The following is a 21,035-nucleotide window of genomic DNA, read 5'->3' as shown; positions in this document are numbered from 1 at the left end:
TCTGCAAAAAGAGTTATTAGCATAGGCGTGCTCATGGGGTATGCCAGGTGTGCCTGGGTACACCCTAATTACACCACGCGGTGCTGATTCCCCCCATTGCCTGGGGTTCCCCTGTGTTGTACCACCTCGCAGTGCTGTTGGTTCCCCTCCTTTCTTCTCCCCCGGCTCATGCGAGCATGGAGAGTGGGGGAAGGGGCTTGTAAATATGTCATTTACTGTCCGCTTCCTTTTCTAAATGAACACAGAGAACACACTTACTCATAACTGAAGCATACTCAACTGTGTTTATTATGCTTCAGTTTGTGAATGAATAAGAAGTCACTCAGCACAGAGCACTATCCCGTTCATTCATCGTCTAGTGCAGCTGAGACTGCAGAGAAAGACATGAGTGTTTGAGCTTTGAGGTGCACACCCTAATGCAATAGGTTGCGCACACCTATGGTTATTAGGTTTTTCTGGGTAGGTCATTTATTGTTACAATATTGAAAGCATGTTTGAGAATGAGATAATAGAATGTGTTTGAACTTTTTTTAGTGGGAGGACAGTAGAGTATAGCAGTATCATCAACAAGTGAGAATGGAGCTCCAAAACTCTAATTAATATATAAATATTAATATATACAGTACAGTGACATTGCAAGCGGGGAACCATTGATGGAAGGTATATTTATCCTCACTTTTTGACCTAGAGGATCTCAGGAAATGATAGGGGAACTTCAGGTCAGGTTTGTGCCCTGCTTTGTGACCGGGTGATCCAGTCTAGGTGTTTGGACCTGCCCTCAGTCATCACTGTGGATAAAAAGCCAGACCTGCATAAAGAGTGGTCCTGACATGGGACACAGATGGAGTTGATCTGTGAGAGCTGGAAACAAGGACTTTGTGAGTATTAGAGCCCATTCAGACTAGCGCGACACGACTCTGCACGACTTGGGGAGGCGACTTGTCAGTCCCGTGCACCACGACTTCGGAGCGACTTGCAGGGACTTCACATAATGGAAGTCTATGCAAGTCGCTCCGAGGTCGCCCCAAAGTAGTACAGGACCCTTTTTCTAAGTCGGAGTGACTTGTGTCGCTCCTATTAGAACGGGTCCTGTACTACTCAATGGACCGCGACCGAGCGCAACTTGTCAGGCTGACAAGTCGCCTGACAAGTCGCGCTAGTCTGAATGGGCTCTTAAGGTTACTGAAAGCTTTTGTTTTGAGTTGCCTTGGTTTAGCCCTGTGACAGATAGAGAGGTTTGTGCCTGTATTAGTGCCTGACTACCTAGTATCGGTTTAAAACAAATCTTTCTGTCTAAGGCCTAATTGATGCCTCCTCCTAATAAAATTTAGAGCACCCTTTACCCTAGAAAATGTGGCCCCAAAGAGAGAAAATGCTTACAATATTCCAAGAGGAAAAGCAAGGAGGTGTAGAACCATAGAACCCTCCACCATGTCCTCCTCTGTTCTATCTTCATACTCTTCATTCACCTGATGAGTTTCCCTGTCCTGACCACCAATATATTATCAGATTTTTTACCCCTTCCAGAACCAAGAAGCTTTTATTTGTCCCGCCATCTGTTTGTGCCACTATCATCACTACCCAAAAAGGATTCACCTTGATTGGGTGAACTTGCTTGTCCAGTTACGATCTGCCTACACACCAGAATCCCAACACAACTTTTCGTATGAGGTTTAGTACCACCGTTACTCATAGCAGACAAAGCACCCTAGGCAATAAGGAATTTTTGACTCTCTATTATGAGAACAGGGGAGCAGATGTCATTGATCCCAGATGGAAATTAACAACATACACTGGGATAACAAAAAGTGATCACATGGCAGAACTGTGCTTTTGTGTAATATTACACACAAAGGTTCACACGAGGTAGGTTTCCTTTGATATGCCCAGTGAAAGAGTTTGTCTTTATGCCTGTGATATTGGGTCCCTTCAGTAATCAGAAGTGTTTTCTTTACTATTTGTTATTTGTTATCTTTATGTCTTTAATTCCCTAAACCTTTAATTGCATGAATTAGTTGAATTTATTACATGCATTACAATTTGACATTATATATCTATTTGTGCATCCCCTCCTTTGCGCAAATGTTTTTTTTTCATTAAAAAACCTTTCCATTTTTATTAGATACCATACTTTAGAGCCAGAGATGCAACATAGGAATTAGGGCTGGTTTGAGGAGCCAGCACGTATACTGTATAGATTCCTGAAAACATTACAGGACGCTGCTCAGGACTCTTCTCAGGAGCCCGGATGCAAACAGTGGGCTTGCTCTTGAGAGGAATTCAAAAATCAAAATGTCCTCATACTGTAGGTGATAGTCAGTCTGAAGAAGAGGCATTCTTAGGCAGACTGTATTTGAATTGAGACCATCCTAGGTAATGCCACATGTGATGCTGTGCCTCTTTGATTAAAATAACTAGAATCCAATAAATAAAAAATGCAGGGCAGGGACAATCCGGTTGAGGGGGAAAGCACTAGCAGATGTTGAACATCCTCCAGCCAGAAAATGAGTTTATCTGATGTGTTAAATCTTCTAATGAACCCTATGAGAAGCTCACATGTGCAATGAATTCAGAGTAGGTATTTTTAGTAGAGGAGAAGAATCTGTACAACTGTATAAGACTGAAGATTAGGCTGAAATTCAGCTTTTAAAATAACAAAAAATATAAAAGAGCCAACACAGGTGGAGATAAAATCATGTTTCAGGAAATAAAACTCTGATTTATGAGGAATAAATGTTTGCAATAGATCGAAATTCGGGTTGAGCTGGATGGACTTTGTTACGAACCTCAGCGTAAAAAGGGTTAAAACCGTTTAGGAGATCTTCCCCTTCCAGAGCTACAGGCACAGCTACTTGCAGGACACCAAACTCCCGAACTGGATACAAAATAGCACTCCAACCTGGAACCTCACGAATAGCTGCTAGCAGACGAACAGGAAAAGCATACATCAGCTTACACTCCTAGCAATCAGTCTCCAACAGCATACAGTGAATCCCCCCAAGAACGAGACAAAGCTCCGAGTTGAGGGTAAAACAGGAACAACAACATTTATTGGAAGAACACAGCACACTTTTATACAGAATTTGGAACATACTTCCCCAAACAACCGCTTTCCCATTTGTCAATTGCACAGTACCTGCAGTTCCCAATAAGGTCCTCTCCAGCCATGCAAATGAGGGCTTGAAAATGAGTCAACAGGGATTGGTCAGATACAGAACAATGGTTCCCTAACGAGCCCTCAATACACATTACTCTGAGTGTCAATACATCCCTTAGCAGACAACAGGCGAGGTCATTAGCACACCTGACAATAGGTGAATGGAGAGCCACCTCAGACAGTCCGTCTCCTCAGAACTTCCTGTAATGACCATATTAGGAGTTGACTTCCTGTTCAGGGACCTCATGGCAAATGGGAACAAAAATCTTCATATTACAAGGGAGACATTATTCCTGAATATGACTGTCCCATTTGTAGTAGTCCAAACCATATTTTCAGTGTTCACCACCCTCCTGGTCACCCTGCATCCATAACAGATGCAGGGTGACTTAAACATAAGAAAGCCACACAAGGCTGGACATAGTGCCTCCCAACCTCTTTAAAGGAATTTGGGGTCCACAACCCCCATGCCCAAAGTGACTTCTGTCACAGACTTTATTCAACCTTAACTACTATGTAACTATATGAAATATTGAGATAATGAGAATAAATCTTTATTAATTAACCAAACTGAGGTCATTGCAGTGAGGTAACTGCATTGTGACTGAAAGCACCTGTTTGCCAATGGGTAGCATATTTACTTATAAAGAAGAGAAAGTAGGTTTCAGCACCCATGCATCTTACAGTGGTTCTAAAGACTTTTTACCTTAATGTATTCCCTGCATTAAGGTAAAACCCACCCCACTAACTATTTCTTTCCTTCCCTTCTCTAAACACCTGAGATCCATTGTCAGAGATCCAGTGCTGTGCTCTGCTGCAGGTTTACTTTCCCCTCTCTTCCTCTTCTCACAGGAAATCGGGCAGAGGCCATTGGCTCCTGCTGCTGTCAGTCAAAACCGGTGAGCTGAGAGAGGGGGGGCGAGCCGAGCTGCAATGCTCAAGATCGAGGCTGCGGGTGTGCCAAATAAGGTTGCCACTTCATCCCTTTAACCACTTCAGCCCCGGAAGACTTTACCCCCTTCCTGACCAGGCCCTATTTTGCGATTCGGCACTGTGTTACTTTAATAGTCAATTGCATGGTCATGCGTGGCTGTACCCAAATAAAAATTATTTCCTTTTTTTCCCCACAAATAGTGCTGTGGGATTTTTATTTTTTGCGCTATAAACAAAAGAAGAGCGACAATTTTGAAAAAAATATATATTTTTCACTTTCTGCTATATGACATTCTCAAAAAAAAAAATATATAAAAATCAAAATGTTTTAACATTTTAGGCCAATTTGTTTTCTGCTACTTATTTTTGGTAAAAAAAAATCGCAATAAGCGTATTTTGATTGGTTTGCGCAAAAGTTATCGCGTCTACTAACTATGGTAAAGATTTATGTCATTTTTATTGTTTTTTTTTACTAGTAATGGCGGCAATCTGCGATTTTTTGCGGGACTGCGACATTGCGGTGGACAGATCGGACCCCTGACTGATATTTTTTACACTTTTGGGGGGACCAGTGACGTTACTACAGTAATCAGTGCTAAAAAATATACACTGTTACTGTAATAATGACACTGGCAGGGAAGGGGTTAACATTGTGGGTGATCAAGGGGTTAAATGTGAGCCTAGGGGAGTGATTCTAACTGTGGGGGGTGTGGCTTCTGAAATGACCATAGAGACATGTGATCCTATATAGAAGGATCACATGGGCTCTATGATCATTGCAGGGAGAAGAACAGTCAGCTGTGTTTACAACAGCCGATCGTCCTTCTCTCTCATCGGGGAACGATCACGGGTGTCAGGCGGCAATCGGAGCCGCCTGACACACACATCAGCTTCCCCGCTGACGAGTGGGGGCGGGAGCGCGCTGCCGGCGGCATGCACTTTTCCCCTATCCGCTGGAACGTGAGTGATGTACAGATTTGCCTGGGAGCGGCTGCCTGCCGCACTAAAACTGGTCGACAACCAGTTAAACCGGAACATATATTAATTACACAGGTTCTGAGGCTAATTTAATGCAGATAAGGCATTAAGTGAGTTTTATTACCACAGAACCTGTGTAATTAATATGTGTTCGGGTTTAAAGGGATGAGGTGACAATCCAAGTGCCTAGTGCCACATCAGGAAGCGGAGGAGCTAGGAGCACTTGTTGGGGACCCTTGAAGAGGAGGATTAGGGCTGCTCTGTGCAAAACCATTGCACGGAGTAGGTAGGTATAACATGTTAGTTATTTTAAGAGAAAAAAAAGATTTATATTTACAATCACTTTAACCATATTTGGTACACTCTGATGACCTGCATAGATAAATGAAAAAGCTTGATGCCCCATGTGGTCTGTATTCTTTGTATATATACAATATATGTATATGAATATATTAAATAACTGGAACTGGCAATGGTACTATACCATGTTATCCTTTTTACACATTTCTACTATTAAACTTTGTTAAGGATTAATATTTCTGTATTTTCAATAAGTACTTTTAAAACATACTTTTAAATAACATTTTTACTGTTTACTATTTTTACTGATTTATTTTATAACCTAAACAGGTGTGTAAATGCATCCTCTAGTGATCATCTATATATCAGAAAATGCTATCTCAGATTAAAGTTCTAGTGTTATATACAGTAGTAATAATATTATTATGCAAATTAAAAAAAAAAAAAAGCAGCTATTGTTGGTGTGAAAAAACAAAAATGAAACCCGCGCTACCTTAAAAACAAATCTGTTATGTGTGCATATGGACGTTGCAGCTGCTGTTCACCAAGTAATTAACACAGCGCTAGCATACATAAAAATACATAAACATACTCATGTGATACAAAAAAAAAATGTTAAGGAAAAATCCAAAAATTTAAATATATAAATGTCCAAAATGATAAAAAATTATAAAAAATCCAAAAAAGTGTGCAGTGATATAAGAATGCAATAGGTGATAAAGTGCTCCTAGTGCAGATGAAAACACTTGTGCTCCAAGTGGTGGTGACCCCTTTCTTTCCTGGTAAACATTGCCTGGAGCAATCTAGGATTACCTACGTTTGGGAGGGTCCATTCAGCTTCTGATCCCTAAGGAGAAGTCCTGGTGTCATTTGCATCTAAGTGTCCATAAGCTCTTTAGACCCTAACGCAGGGTCCACATGTTCTGGTGAGTAGGGGTCCTGGAGGGGTCACCACCACTTGGAGCACGAGTGTTTTCATCTGCACTAAGAGCACTTTATCACCTATTGCATTCTTTTATCACTGGACACTTTTTTGGATTTTTTATCATTTTTTATCATCGTGGACATTTATATATTTTAATTTTTGGATTTTTCCTTAACATTTTTTTTTTGTATCACATGAGTATGTTTATGTATTTTTATGTATGCTAGCGCTGTGTTAATTGACTACCTATATTGTTGGTGTGTTTTACTTTGTGAACTGGTGTCCAGTGTGCACCAGTGGTGAGGGGTGATGTGATACGCTGTTTCTGTTAACAATTTTTTTTTTTTTCGAGTTACTGTATGCTAAGACGCAGTGATTTATGCAGCAAACAAATGCAGCATTTATCACACCGCACATCACTTCTGCATTTTGGTCCTGATGGGACACATAGAAAACTATTTTCTAAGTACCCTAGAAGTGATCTGCGGTGTGCCTGTGCAGGAAATTTGAGGTTACCGCATACAGTATAGTATGAACGGGGCCTGAAATACTCATCTCCTCTCCTCCACTGTCCCCCACCACTCTAGTCATTTAAAATAAGCTCATTAAGATACAAAAGTAATTTTCCTTTAGGTCAGCCCTAACCTTTAAATCCTGATTGGCTAAAATGTGAAGTAGAACATGTGTGGATGGGAATCCAGTGAGCCTGGAATGATTTACTAATATGTTAAGTGATCTTTATGTTCATAACAGGGAGGGAGATATCTATTCTTTTTACATTTTCCTGCTTCGGATTGGGCGTTTGAATTGTTTAATTTAGTTATCTGTTTAGTTTAGCTCACTTCATTCTTTAGCAAATCAGGTATGATTTCAAGTGGCTATACTAAAACTTTCACAAATCAGTCCTATAGCCTTAAATACTGGAGTACTAAAGCATAGTCACTGTGTGAAGATACTAACCAGACTGCATAGGTAATAAGCACAAATATATGGTCCAGTAAACAAACTGAATTATAAACTACCGTATATACAGAAAAAAGTTTTAAATTATAAAACTCATTAATGAGATCAATAACATTCAAGCCCCACTCCAGGATCAATGTCAAATCCCGCCCACCCTTCCTTCTTACCCTATATAATCGCAAAAAACAAAACTAATATCTTAATGCTCACATTTCTTTACTTTAATTCACGGTGATGTGGGGATGCAGCCCTGAGCATTCTACTCTTCAGTTTACTTTCTGCTTGTGTCCTTCTTCTGGTGTCTTCATCCGTGCCTGCATCACTTCCTATTAGATACCAGTGGTGGGGTCCTCCCAGGATCCAAAGGAGGCAATGTTACCATAGGGGGACAATAGGAGCCCAGTCATTTTGGGTTCTACTCCCACCGCTGGATTTGTGGTCTTAGAAAAACCCAGAAATGGGCCGGATAGGGGAAGGAACCTTGGGGGGGGGGGCTTAGATGTGTATATCTGGCATCAGAAGGAATGTCTTCTGGAGAAAATGCCTAGTAGGTTGGGTTAGAGGAGGTGGGCAAAATAGGTTTAGCCTTGAGTAGGGCTTTATTATCCAATTCCCTGCTCTGTGTTCCGTCCCCCAGATTTGCCCCCTCTTGTGGCCCGCGCTGGGAATATTTTAAGCTTTTTGTGTTTTAATAATCACTTCTTCCAAAGTCTTTAGACAGGTCACATGATGCCTCATGTCCTCTTCTATGTTTTTCTAGGCTGCATGGTTTTCAATGAAGCAGAGAGCAGGGCCTGACATTCATAACATCAGAATGGTCTCTGCACCAGTATGTTGTGAATAAAGGGTGCTATAGTTTCCACAATGAACAAGTCAATAACACTCTGCACTCACAGTATTTGCTTATTATTCTGGGTTAAGGGATGGTGGGTGTCTTTCAACCTAGAAGACCAAGGACAACTTATTATGAAGAGGTACTGTGAGAGACTGGTCCAGTTCATAGATCAGCTTTAAGCTCTTCAAATTAACATACACTACAGTTATAGAAAGTTTTAATTTAAACACTGTAAAACAATCTACAAATGTTTTCAATATAATGTATTTTTTTTCAGGCTTTTTTCCTCTTTTTCACCTGGAGATTAGGGATGATCGAACTTTTTAAAAGTTCGGTTCGACCAGAACACCCGAACTTCCCGAAAGTTCGGTTTGGATTCCAGAACCCCATTGAAATCAAAGGGACCCGAATTTCTGGAATCAAAAAACACCATTTTGAAGCCCTAAATCCCAATAAATGCCCCTAAAAAGTGCCCAGGGTTCTGGGTCATGCCCCAGGGACTATTTGTCAAACAAAAAAAAGTTCTTAAAAATTGACATTTTTGATAGAGAGCCAATTATTGAAAAAATTATTTTAAAAAAATGAGATTTCTTTGGATTTAGTGTCTGGGGGGTCTAAAAAGTGTACCTGTGAAGTTTCCACTCTGTAGCATGTCCAGAACCAGAAATTTTTAGTAGCGCAGGGATGGGGTTCCGCTCCTTTCACACCTGGGCGTTTTTGTTTCAGGCATTTATTGGGCATTTTTTGGGTGTCTTTGGAGGCAGGCATGACATCTGAACTTCTTTATAGGGGTATATATACACACACACATATATATATATATATATATATATATATATATATATATATATATATATATATATACACACATACACACATATAGGTGTAAAAGGAGCGGAAACCCATCCCTGCGCTACTGAAATTGTAAGAAAAATTATCTTTTTTTCTGGCGGTCACCCTGACATGGAAGAGTTCGGTCACCCTGGCATAGCAGAGTCAGTTCACCCTAAACTACGGTAACCCTGACACTTAACACTTTCCCTACAGAAACTAGATTATTGAATCTAACTATAGTGGTATATAGTACCCTAACTACACTGCATATCCCTTTCCTCACACTAATAATTGCAAAATGACACTGGAGCAGCAGGAGTAACAGAAATGCTTCCACTCTATTGCACAGCCTCTCTATTACAGTGCTAGAGATTTGGCGGGGCTATGTTATATACTGGGGGGCGTATTCACTCCTGATTGGCCTCTGGACCCCCTAGTCACTCCAATCTGCTTTTACTGATGTTTCTGGGCCAATCACTGGCTTTTAAAGCCCAGTTCCTGTCCCATTGCATTTTGGGCGGTTCTGGTGGCCGAATTCTGAACTTTTATTTCTGAAAATATTCTGAAAATTTCGGAATTCGGCCGAATTTCGAACAGCCAATGTTCAGGTCGAACCGATGGTCGAACTGATGGTCGACCCGAACCGTTCGATCATCCCTACTGGAGATCCTGCCAGTAATACATATCCTGTCCTAAGGTGATAATACTTTCTCTTCCACTAGACTACAAATAGCTCATTCTCTATCTTCATTATAGGAGAGGAAATTGTAGTTTGCAGAAGATAGCTTTAACCACTTTTGCCCCGGAGGATTTGGCTGCTCAAAGACTAGGCCCTATTTTGCAATTTAGCACTTCGTGAATTTACCAGACAATTGCGCGGTCGTGCGACACTGTACCAAAATTTATTTGAAGTCCTTTTTTCCCCACAAACAGAGCTTTATTTTGGTGGTATTTGATCACCTGTGCGATTTTTATTTTTTGCGATATAAACAAAAAAAGAGCAACAATTTAGAATTTAAAATAACAATATTTTTTATATGAAATTCTCCAAAAAAAAATGTAAAAATCTAAATTTTTTAACATTTTAGGCCAATTTGTTTTCTGCTACATATGTTTGGTAAAAAAATCGCAATAAGCGTATATTGATTGGTTTGCACAAAAGTTATTGCGCTTACTAACTACGGGAAAGATTTATGTCATTTTTATTGGTTTTTTTTAACTAGTAATGGCGGCGATCTGCGATTTTTTTTGCGGGACTGCGACATTGTGGCGGACAGATCGGACCCTTGAGTACCAGTGACATTACTACAGTAATCAGTGCTATAAATATGCACTGTTACTGTCAAAATGACACTGGCAGGTAAGGGGTTAACTTTATTGGTGATCAAGGGGTTAAGTGTGTCCCTAGGGGCGTGATTCTAACTGTCAGGGGGTGTGGCTTGTTAGATCATCACAGAGACATACGATCCTACATAGCAGGATCGCATAGCCTCTGTCATGATCTAAGTGAGAATGACAGACGGCTGTGTTTATATCAGCCATCTGTCTTTCTTCCTCTCCTGAGGAAGATCGCAAGTGGCCGGCGGACATCGGAGCCGCCGGTCACACCCGTGGGGATGTCAGTGAACAATCAGGGTGGGAGCGCGCCGCCGGCAGTGCGCGCTCGCCCCCTACAGGCTTGTGGGCGAGTGACATACCGGTACGTCACTTTGCCTGTAGGGGGCTGACTGCCGGAGGATATAGTCTTGCGGCAGTTGGCAAGTGGTTAAAGGAAAATAATTTTTACTTCCAGTTTAGCTCAAAGGAAATGATAAGGACAATGCATTTATAACAGGATCATCAGGTATTTTCTGTCCTTGCTGAAAATGTACTTGGCCTAAAAAAAATAAATAAATAATTGCAATACATATATTTTTTGCTATTGGGTTTATATATTCTTCAATTGCAGGCATAACCTATAACCATTACCTGTTTGGGATCAGTAAATGGTCAGGCCTAACAAGTTTTCTCTGCAAAACAATATGTATTTGACAGATTGATCAGATATTACTTATAATTAACCTCTGTTTGGCACTTTTCCTTGAATTTCCTTGAGATGCATGTATCTATACTCCGATATATACAATTTATAGGACTATGGCTGGAATGTGTAACGGTAGATGAGCATTTTTCAGTATAGTACTTGATAGGTACATCTTTAAAATTGACTATAATGAATGACAAACTAAATTATTACAAGTCAATAAATGCCTGTCTTTTTCAGGTGAGACTCATAACTTCAAAGATGCCTTTGTTGGGAAGGATGTCGGTGTTATGGGACTACCCTTGGCTTTTTATTCTGGAATGTATGCATATTCTGGTTGGTAAGTAGATACCTTAACCATCATGTTTATTATTTTAAAATAAAATTTTCCTCACTGATTTGTGTTGCAAGAGATCATTTTAAGAGACAAATATTCTTACTGGTGTAGTGGAGGTCATCAGAAGCCTTTTTCTTATACTACAACCATTTACAGGAATTTCTGCACTCGTCTGGTGGACAGAAAAAAAAAAAAAAAAAAAAAAAACAAGCTCAACTGGTGGTTAGGAATAAAAATTCTATTCTTCAGTTTCACAACTGTTTGTAACAATTCTACCTTAGAAAGTGATGATCAGATAGAGAGAGGCTGTGTTAAAATCAGAATCTACTTCTTATAACAGCAGCAGTCAATGCAAGACAATATAGCATGCAGAGGTTCCCCATGGTCTTGAATTTAGAAGAAGTCTTCATTAGTACACCAGCTTCTACTCAAGCCTATATTTTCACTATGTGACTAAATAATGTGTAAGATTGCAAGGGCTATTATTAAATAACACTTTAGTCTACCTTATTCATCTATAATGAGTACATTTAAAACTGCTCAGCAGCACTTCATCATGCTCATAAGAGATCATGATATATCTATTTGTCTGGACTTATTTGAAACTGCATCCTGTAGGTTATCCATTATCTATGATCCTATGTGTTCTTCGCCTAACAATAATTTGATTTGCTATTGAAGCAGACGTGGTTCACAGTGGGACACTAAGCTTGTATAGATGAACTGTACAGCTGCCATTTGTCTCACTTAGCCTTCAAAACTGCATGGAGGATGTTGTGTGGGATTATCACTAAAGGCAAACCATGAAATTGATATATGTTGTATATATACTGTGCATAGTTAAAACAAACGTAGTTAAAGCGGAGTTCCACCCATTTTTAATAGGTTGGATTACATAGATGTATGTAATCCCCTTTAAAACGACTTTCATCAATGGAAACTTTTTTTTTTTTTTTTTTGCTAGTAAATACCTTAATTTCTGCTTTATTCCTCCTCTCCTCACTTCCGGGTCCGATCGGCGATGACGTCATTCGGCGATTCGCAGTGTGTGCTGGGATGTATTCCATTCCAGAAATCTCGCAGTATTACCCAGGAGCTGAGCTGTGCTGTGTGTATTCAGGCCGTGACCGGCCCGCCTCCGTCCCGCCTCCTCTCAGCGAGTTGTACTGTATGCATTGTATTCAGGACGTGCTCTGCCCCACCTCCGCCCCGCCTCCTCTCAGTGAGCGAGGACTGAAAGCATTATATCCTCACTGAGCTCACTGAGAGGAGGCGGGGCGGTGGCGGGGCAGAGCACGTCCTGAATACAATGCATACAGTAGAACTCACTGAGAGGAGGAGGGGCGGAGGCGGGGCAGGTCACGGCCTGAATACACACACTACAGCTCAGCTCCTGGGTAATACTGCGAGATTTCTGGAATGGAATACATCCCAGCACACACTGCGAATCGCCGAATGACGTCATCGCCGATCGGACCCGGAAGTGAGGAGAGGAGGAATAAAGCAGAAATTAATGTATTTACTAGCAAAAAAAAAAAAAAAAAAAAGTTTCCATTGGTAAAAGTCGTTTTAAAGGGGATTACATAGATCTAAAGTTACGAAAATGGGTGAAACTCCACTTTAAGTTGAAACCTGTGTGTATTTAAGAACTGCATAGGTGTGTTCTATATACTTGCCACTTATGAAGCTTTTTTTGGCATTTGATTACAGCTCTAATATGTGTTGCATTTCAAGTATTTAGCAAAATCCATAAAGAGTGCGAAATATCTGTTTATTCCAATAATTTTTGGTTCAAGACTCTCAATACAAATTTTAGATTTAAAAATCCACTTCTTGCACCACTAAAATGCCTGTACAAGGAGAGGACTGTGTTAGTTTACCTCTACCTAAACAATTTTAGTTGCCATGAGATTTCCAAATGGCAACATTTTAAGAGGTTTTCACTAATTTTGGCATATATATTGATTATTTGGTGTTTTGTGTTTGTCATTCACCTTCAAAACAAACAAATATTTTGAAGAATTTTTATGACCTTTAGCCCTGGTTCACACTTATGCGAGTGCGGGAAGGCTGCGAATCCGCAGCCTGTTCCCGCATCGCACACACACCCCCGGCAGTTCACACTGCCATATGCGATACGATGGGGGTGTCAATGTAATCTTAACGACACCCCCAGTTTGATCGCATATCGCAGTGCGATCGTGCAGTTCGCACAGGATCAGATCGCACAAGTGTGAACCGCTGTGCAATCCGATCCTGATGCGGCTTCCAAAAAGGGTCCCTGTGCGTGTTTGCTGCGGCTGCGGTGCGAATTTAGCCATACAAAGTGTATGGCTAAACTCGCACCGCACAGCCGATCGCATGGAATGAAGGAGCAGTGCGCTCCGACATTACATGCGAACCCGGCACTCGCACAAGTGTGAACCGGGGCTTACTGTTCTGACTGCACTGCGTTGGAATCTTGCACAAGAATTGTTGCTGCCAGATGTTCTGTAAAATCATATTTGCCCCTATTCACCACAGGTGGCTGTAAGGTACGGTGGGTGAAAGATGATAGATAGATAGATAGATAGATAGATAGATAGATAGATAGATAGATAGATAGATAGATAGATAGATAGATAGATAGATAGATAGATAGATAGATAGATAGATAGATAGATAGATAGATAGATAGATAGATAGATAGATAGATAGATAGATAGATAGATAGATAGATAGATAGATAGATAGATAGATAGATAGATAGATAGATAGATACATAGATAGATAGATAGATAGATAGATAGATAGATAGATATACACTATATACACACTATATTGTCAAAAGTATTGGGACACTTACCTTTACACACACATGAACTTTAATGGTATCCCAGTCTAAGTCCGTAGGGTTCAATATTGAGTTAGTCTACCCTTTGCATCTATAACAGCTTCAACTCTTCTGGGAAGGCTGTTCACAAGGTTTAGGAGTGTGTCTATGGGAATGTTTGACCATTCTTCCAGAAGCGCATTTGTAAGGTCAGGCACTAATGTTGGATGAGAAGGCCTGGCTCGCAGTGTGCAATTCATCCTTAAGGTTTTCTATCTGGTTGAGGTCAGGACTCTGTCACGCCAGTCAAGTTCTTCCACCCCAAACAAGTAAATTAAACTCCTGGGATATTAATCTGGTCAGTTAAGTACCAGGGGGTGTTGTTAATTCAGTTTCAGCTGGTTTGGTGTTAATGAAATTAACAACAGGGGCACTAGATGGGCAACAATGAGATGACCCTCAAAACAGGAATAATTTTACAGGTGAAGGCCACTGTATTTATTTTCCTTATTCATCTTTTCTGACTGTTTTTCACTAGTTTTGCATTTGGTTAGGGTCAGTGTCACTACTGGTGGCATGAGGCGATACCTGGACCCTATTGAGGTTGCACAGGGATTCCAACTCCTCCAGCATGGAACATCAATACGTGCCATTTCCAGAAGGTTCACTGTGTCTTCCACCACAGTCTCAAGAGCATGGAGGAGATTCCAGAAGACAGACACTGCCAGAGCCCTAAAAAATGACCTCCAGCAGGACACTGGTGTGATTGTCAATCAGAAACAGACTGCATGAGGGTGGCCTGAGGGCCCAACATTCTCTAGTGGGCCCTGTGCTCACTGTCCAGCACCATGGAGCTTGATTGGCATTTGCCATTGAACACCAGAATTGGCAGGTCCACCACTGGCACCCTGTGCTTTTCACAGATGAGAGCAGGTTCACCCTGAGCACATGTAACAGACGTGAAAGGGTCTGGAGAAGCTGTGGAGAACGTTATGCTAGCTGTAACATTGTTCAGCATGACCAGTTTAGTGGTGGGTCAGTGATGGTCTGGGGAGGCATATCCATGGACCTGTACAGGCTAGACAATGGCACCCTGACTGCCATTAGGTATTGGGATGAAATCTTTGGACCCATTGTCAGACCCTATGCTGGTGCAGTGGGTCCTGGGTTCCTCCTGGTGCATGACAATGTTTGGTCTCATGTGGCAAGAGTATGCAGCCAGTTCCTGGAGCTTGAAGGAATTGATACCATTGAATGGCCCCCACACTCACTTGACCTAAATCCAACAGAAAACCCCTGGGACATTATGTTTGTTCCATCTGATGCTACCAGGTTGCACCTCAGTCTGTTCAGAAGCTCAGTGATGTCCTCATCCAGATCTGGGAGAAAATACCCCAGGACACCATCCGTCGTCTCAAAAGGAGCCTGCCCCGACATTGTCAGGCATGCATACAAGCACGTGGGGGCCATACAAATACTATGAATCATTTTGAGTTGCTGCAATGAAATTTCAGCAAAATGGACTAGCCTGCTGCAACATTTTTTTCACTTAGATTTTTGGGGTGTCTTTGAATTCAGCCCTCTGTAGGGTTGATTTTCATTTCCATCAAACGGTGTGGCATTCTTTCATTCCTAACACATTACCCAGTCTATATCTGTATAGATATCCAGCATGTATATATATATATATATATACATATCATTTTTTTTTTCTTGAAGTTTTATTTGTAGATTTTTTTTCTCATTAAATGTGTTTTTTAGAATGTAATGCAAAGTGTTTACATTGGTGCTTGGACATCAGTAAGTAAGAGGGTTTTGAATTTTGATTCAAGGGCCACTTTAAGGCCAGGTTCACACTGCTGCAATTTGGTTTTGATCCAACTTTCGAATCGATTATATGGAGCTACTTGGATTCTACTTTCATGCTACATAGACGCTATTCAGATGCTAATTAAATGTGGTTTGCATAATCTATGGGGCCAAAATCATGCTGAAATCATACCAAAGTAGTACAGGAACCTTTTCCAAAATCGTTCCATGCTAAGTTCAAATTTTAAAGAAAATTAGTCCTTGCTTGTGTGTTTAAGCCAGTAGGACTTTAACACATTGCGGCTTCACAGGCGGGTCCCTACTGCACAAGGGGCAATCGCAGCCACTGGCCCCGGAGATCAGCTTCCCCTCCCAGTGAATCGCCATGCACCCCCCCCCCCCCATGCTCGCTCCCGAGGAGCGAAGTATGGGTACTAGGGCTGTGCATCTTCACTTACCTCACGATTCGATGCGATTACGATTATTAGGGTCGCGATTCGATACGATTCGATTCCGCGATGCATCACGATGCATCACGATGCATCACGATGCATCACGATTACTGCCCAATGCCCATGCCCAGCCCACTGCCCAATGGTTTTCAAAACTTTATAAAAAAAAACAAACAATCAAGCAGTCACAAATAAAAGAATCCTTTTTATTTTCATTTGCTTCAAAGGACACTTTCCTGGACCCTGTCATGGCCTGCAAGCCCTGCATACTTTAGTGCACTTGCACTGCAAACATATAGGAAGGTCTGAAAATGCAAACAGCATAGCAGAGACAGACAACAACACTAGTATTTTACTAGAAGTAACAGTAAAATTTGTAAAAAAACTGTAGTAGTGCAGTTTACTGCTTCATAAAAGAAAATATTAATATAAGCCAGGCCTACCACCATTTAAAGTACAACTAAAGGCCAAACTTTTTGGATTTTGGATAAAGTTTGGCCTATAGTTGTACTTTAAGGCAAGCCAAGATAGAAGAAGCCAGCCAGCCAAGCTAATATTCTTGTGAAAATGGTCATCATAAATTCCCACAAAACATTATATTTAAATCCTTTTATGTGAATATGCATTGCAATAAATTCCAGGTGTGCCATAACCTGTCCTCTACAAAACAGAGCACTTCCTGACTAGTAGCAAACATCAAGGGTGAACCTGGCAATAGTGCACTGCTGCATAACATCTTTCATAAAATATGACTGTCTGTCTGTCTGTCAGACTCCCTTCCTTGCATGCACTGAGCCAAAACCCCCGGGGCCCCCCCTTACCCCACAGCTGCCTGTGACAGTGACAGTAACACTGACAGAGACCCCCCTCCCCCCACAGCTGAGCTGACTGCAGCCTGACACACTGACAGAGACCTGGGTGGATGTCCCACACCTTCCCCAATCCCCCACAGCACTGACAAACACTGAGAGTGAGTGAGTCCCCCCCTTGCCCAGACCCCCACACTGACAGAGACCTGGAAGTCCCACACCTTCACCAATCCCCCACAGCACTGACAAACACTTGAGTGAGAGTGAGTCCCCCCCCCCCTGCCCAGACCCCCACACTGACAGAGACCTGGATGTCCCCCACACCTTCCCCAATCCCCCACAGCACTGACAAACACTGAGTGAGTCCCCCCCTTGCCCAGACCCCCATAGCTGACTGACACTGACAGAGACCCCCAGGCCCCCACTGACACTGACTGACCCCCCTGGCTGCCAGACTGCCGCAGCAGAACAGTACCCCCGGGCCCCGACCGACCGTCCCCTGTCCCAGGCCCCCCCCCATCACAGACATCCCCCAGAGATACAGACGAGAGACCCCATGAATGATTACACAATTATTTGTTCGGACATACTTGCTGTGTGACTGTGTGGGTTGTTGTGCACTGCATTGCAGACGAGGACAGGTGCTGTGCTGCTCTCTGGGCTCTGTGGCGGGCGGCTGGCGTCACTGGCAGTGGCGTGGCGGCTGGGCCTCCAGGGCCTGTCGGCTACGGTGAGGTGAGGTGAGGCTGGCGGCGCTGGCTGGCTGCGATGGGGACGCACTTGGGGCTCCTCGCTCCTGTGTGTGGACTCACTGGACTGGCGGCTTCTGGCTTGGATGGCTAGCTGGCTGGCTTCTAGGCCGCAGGTGGGACGCCGATACACACGGGGGATGTCTTGCTGCGCCTCAGCCCGGGTCAAAGAGGCGGAAGGGGAGGGGCGGAGCCTTTTTATTAAGCTCCCGCCACTAACCCACCAATCAGCTGCCGATCCTGCGATCTTGTGATTTTTTTTTTTTTCCCTTGCGCGATAGGGCGTGGCCGCGGCTGATGACGTCATTTCGTATAATCGATTATGCCGGCAGCCCGCATCGATGCAGAATCGCAAAGGGTCGAATCGCGATGCATCGATCTTTCGATTATATTCCCCAGCCCTAATGGGTACGGCGATTCGTGCAGCCGAGCCAGTCTGTCGCAGTATATCTGCGGTGGGCAGTTGGCAATTGGTTAACAGCAGACTTGTATAAAGTACTCTAAATTTCTACTTGTGTAAAAGTACAAGTGCTCGATCAAAAAATTACTTAAGTAGAAGTGGAAGTGCTCGCAGAAAAAGTTACTTAAGTAGAAGTACTAAAGTATTCAACATTTTTTTTACTTAAGTATTGCAAGTAGTTTTTTCAAAAAATTTGCTACTTAAGTACTAAAAGTAAAAAGTACCAGTAGTTTTGAAAAAAAATTTCTACTCAAGTACTGAAAGTAGAAGTAGAAGTACTGTGTTATGTAGTTATTAAAGAAAGAAGTCAAAAGTTTGAACATCATATTGTTTTTATTATTTCAAATGATTTATTCAAATGATTAACCTGTGTTTGTTAGTAGTTTCTTGATGCACTTTAAGAGCTGCAGCACCATTTATTTGTTTGTTTCATATTTTCTTTTTATTGGAAAGATTTGGTATAGCAGCTTTTATTATACACAGCCTTTATTTTCGTATGCGCTGATTTACAAATGACATTATACACATTTTTTTGAGCTTCATGCAACCTGCCATCTACTGTTCTGGCAGTGGTAATTTTTTTAAAAGTAACGAGTAACTATGCAGCACAAAAAAAAAATACTTGAGTAAAAGTATTGAAATCATCGAAAAAATGTAGTGAAGTAAAAGTAGAAGTAGGAGAAAAAAATTCTACTCTAGGAAAGTACAGATACCGCATTTCGGTACTTAAGTACAGTACTTAAGTAGTTCTACTTCGTTACTATACATCTCTGGTTAACAGGGGCACAGACAACCATAAAAGCTGATAGCTGTTCTAATCCATCTTCACTCTATCCAAAACTATAAAAAAAATGTTTTGCCTTTAGTTATATGCATTGCTTACATCAAGGTAAAACACGTTTTCAGGTTCCCTGTGTGAAGGGCATTAGAGGGGAGAAGAGATCAGCGCTGTGCACTGCTGCATCTATTTTCCCCTTTCTTCCTCTTCACACAGCATTCGAGTGGCAGCAGGACTCATTGCTGCTGTCAACCAATTGCAGTGAAGAGGAAGTGGGGGGCGGGCCTAAGTCCACTGTGTAAAACTATGGAGCGCGGCTCCAGAGACACACAGGTCGGGAGCAAGCTTGCACAGTTTGTCCCCATAGCAAACGGCTTGCTATGGGGACACGTAAAAGAAGAGGAGGAGCCAAGATCTCTGCCAGGGACCCAAGAAGAGGAGGATCAGGGCCGCTCTGGGAAAAACCCCTTCATAGAGCATATTAAGAAAAGGACAAGTTTGTTAAAAATCTGACTTTAGTAACACTTTAACCCATGCAGTGTGGGCAGACTGAGTGGGAAAAAATTGCTGAATGTTTCAGGTTTCATTTCATTTTAAGAATTGAAAAGATAGCACTTTTGTAAACCCTAATGGCAATGACCACATTGTGTGGCACTATATGCCAGGTAACTTCTGAATATTTACCATCTCAATCTACTGACTCCAAGTTGGTGGCGTTTCTCTGTGAGGTATTAACCACTTCTGGACTGGAAGATTTACCCCCTTAATGACCAGGCCATTTCTTGCAATTCAGCAATGTGTTATTTTAACAGACAATTGCGCGGTCGTGCAACGCTGTACCCAAATAAAATTGATGTCCTTTTTTCCCACAAATAGAGCTTTCTTTTGGTGGTATTTGATCACCCGTGCGATGTTTGCACTATAAACAAAAAATAGTGACAGTCTGAAAACCAGAAAAAAACCCAATATTTTTTACTTTTTGCTATATAACATCCCCCCCCCCCCCCCCCAAAAAAAAAATAAAAATTAAACATCAAAACTTTTTATGATTTTAGCCCAATTTGTATTCTGCTGCATATTTTTGATTAAAAAAATCCTGATAAGTGTATATTGATTGGTTTGAGCAAAAGTTATCATGTCTACAAACTAGGAGAAAGATTTATGCTCTTTTTATTTATTTATTTGTTTTTTACTAGTAATAGCGGCAATCAGCCATTTTTAGCGGGACTGCAACATCGCGGTGGACAGATTGGACCCCTAACTGACATTTTTTACACTTTTGGGGGGATCAGTGACATTACTACAGTAATCAGTGCTAAAAATATGCACTGTTACTGTAATAATGACACTGGCAGGAAAGGGGTTAACCCAGGGGCGATCAAAGGGTTAAGTGTGAGCCTAGGGGATGTTTTCTAACTGTGGGGGGGTGGACTTGTGAAATCAATACAGAGACCTGTTTTCCTAAATAGGAGGAACACAGGAGCTCTGCATTGATTCTAGAGAGAACAGCGGTCTGCCGCGTTTACAACAGCAGACCGCCCTTCTCTCTTCACGGGAAGTGATCGCGGGTGCCCAGTGGCAATCGTGGGCACCGGACCCACATAACAGCTTTCCCGCTGCTGAGTGGGCTGCGTGTGCCTGCCCCCAGAAGCGTACAGGTATGGCGATTCGCTGGAACCTGCCGCCGTATAACTGTGTCGGCTGGTTTTCCAGTGGTTCAAATACTCTCAAGTCCTCTCTCTGTTCCTAACTTGATAAAGACAATAACAAACTAGTTTAGCATTACAGTTTAGCAACTAACGCTTAGCAAGTTTAAAGACATATCTTGATGCGATTTTATAGTTTTACCTCTTCCTGTTATTTTTCTAACAAGTGTTAACC

General features: G+C 41.9%; 1 protein-coding gene across 1 annotated transcript in view; it reads left to right on the top strand.

Annotated features, from left to right (window-relative positions):
- SLC7A11 (solute carrier family 7 member 11) overlaps positions 1-21,035 on the top strand; it is a 446,067-nt gene that overhangs the window by 151,401 nt on the left and 273,631 nt on the right. The window contains exon 5 of the mRNA XM_082243483.1: positions 11,189-11,288. Coding sequence (XP_082099609.1) covers positions 11,189-11,288 — 100 coding nt within the window. The remainder of the gene's footprint in view (positions 1-11,188; positions 11,289-21,035) is intronic.

This window comes from Pelophylax lessonae (assembly GCF_965119305.1).
Source record: "Pelophylax lessonae genome assembly, chromosome: 1".
NCBI classification, from domain to species: Eukaryota; Metazoa; Chordata; class Amphibia; order Anura; family Ranidae; genus Pelophylax; species Pelophylax lessonae.
Note: the sequence above shows the minus strand (reverse complement) of the source record. Positions and strands in the feature narration are given on the sequence as shown.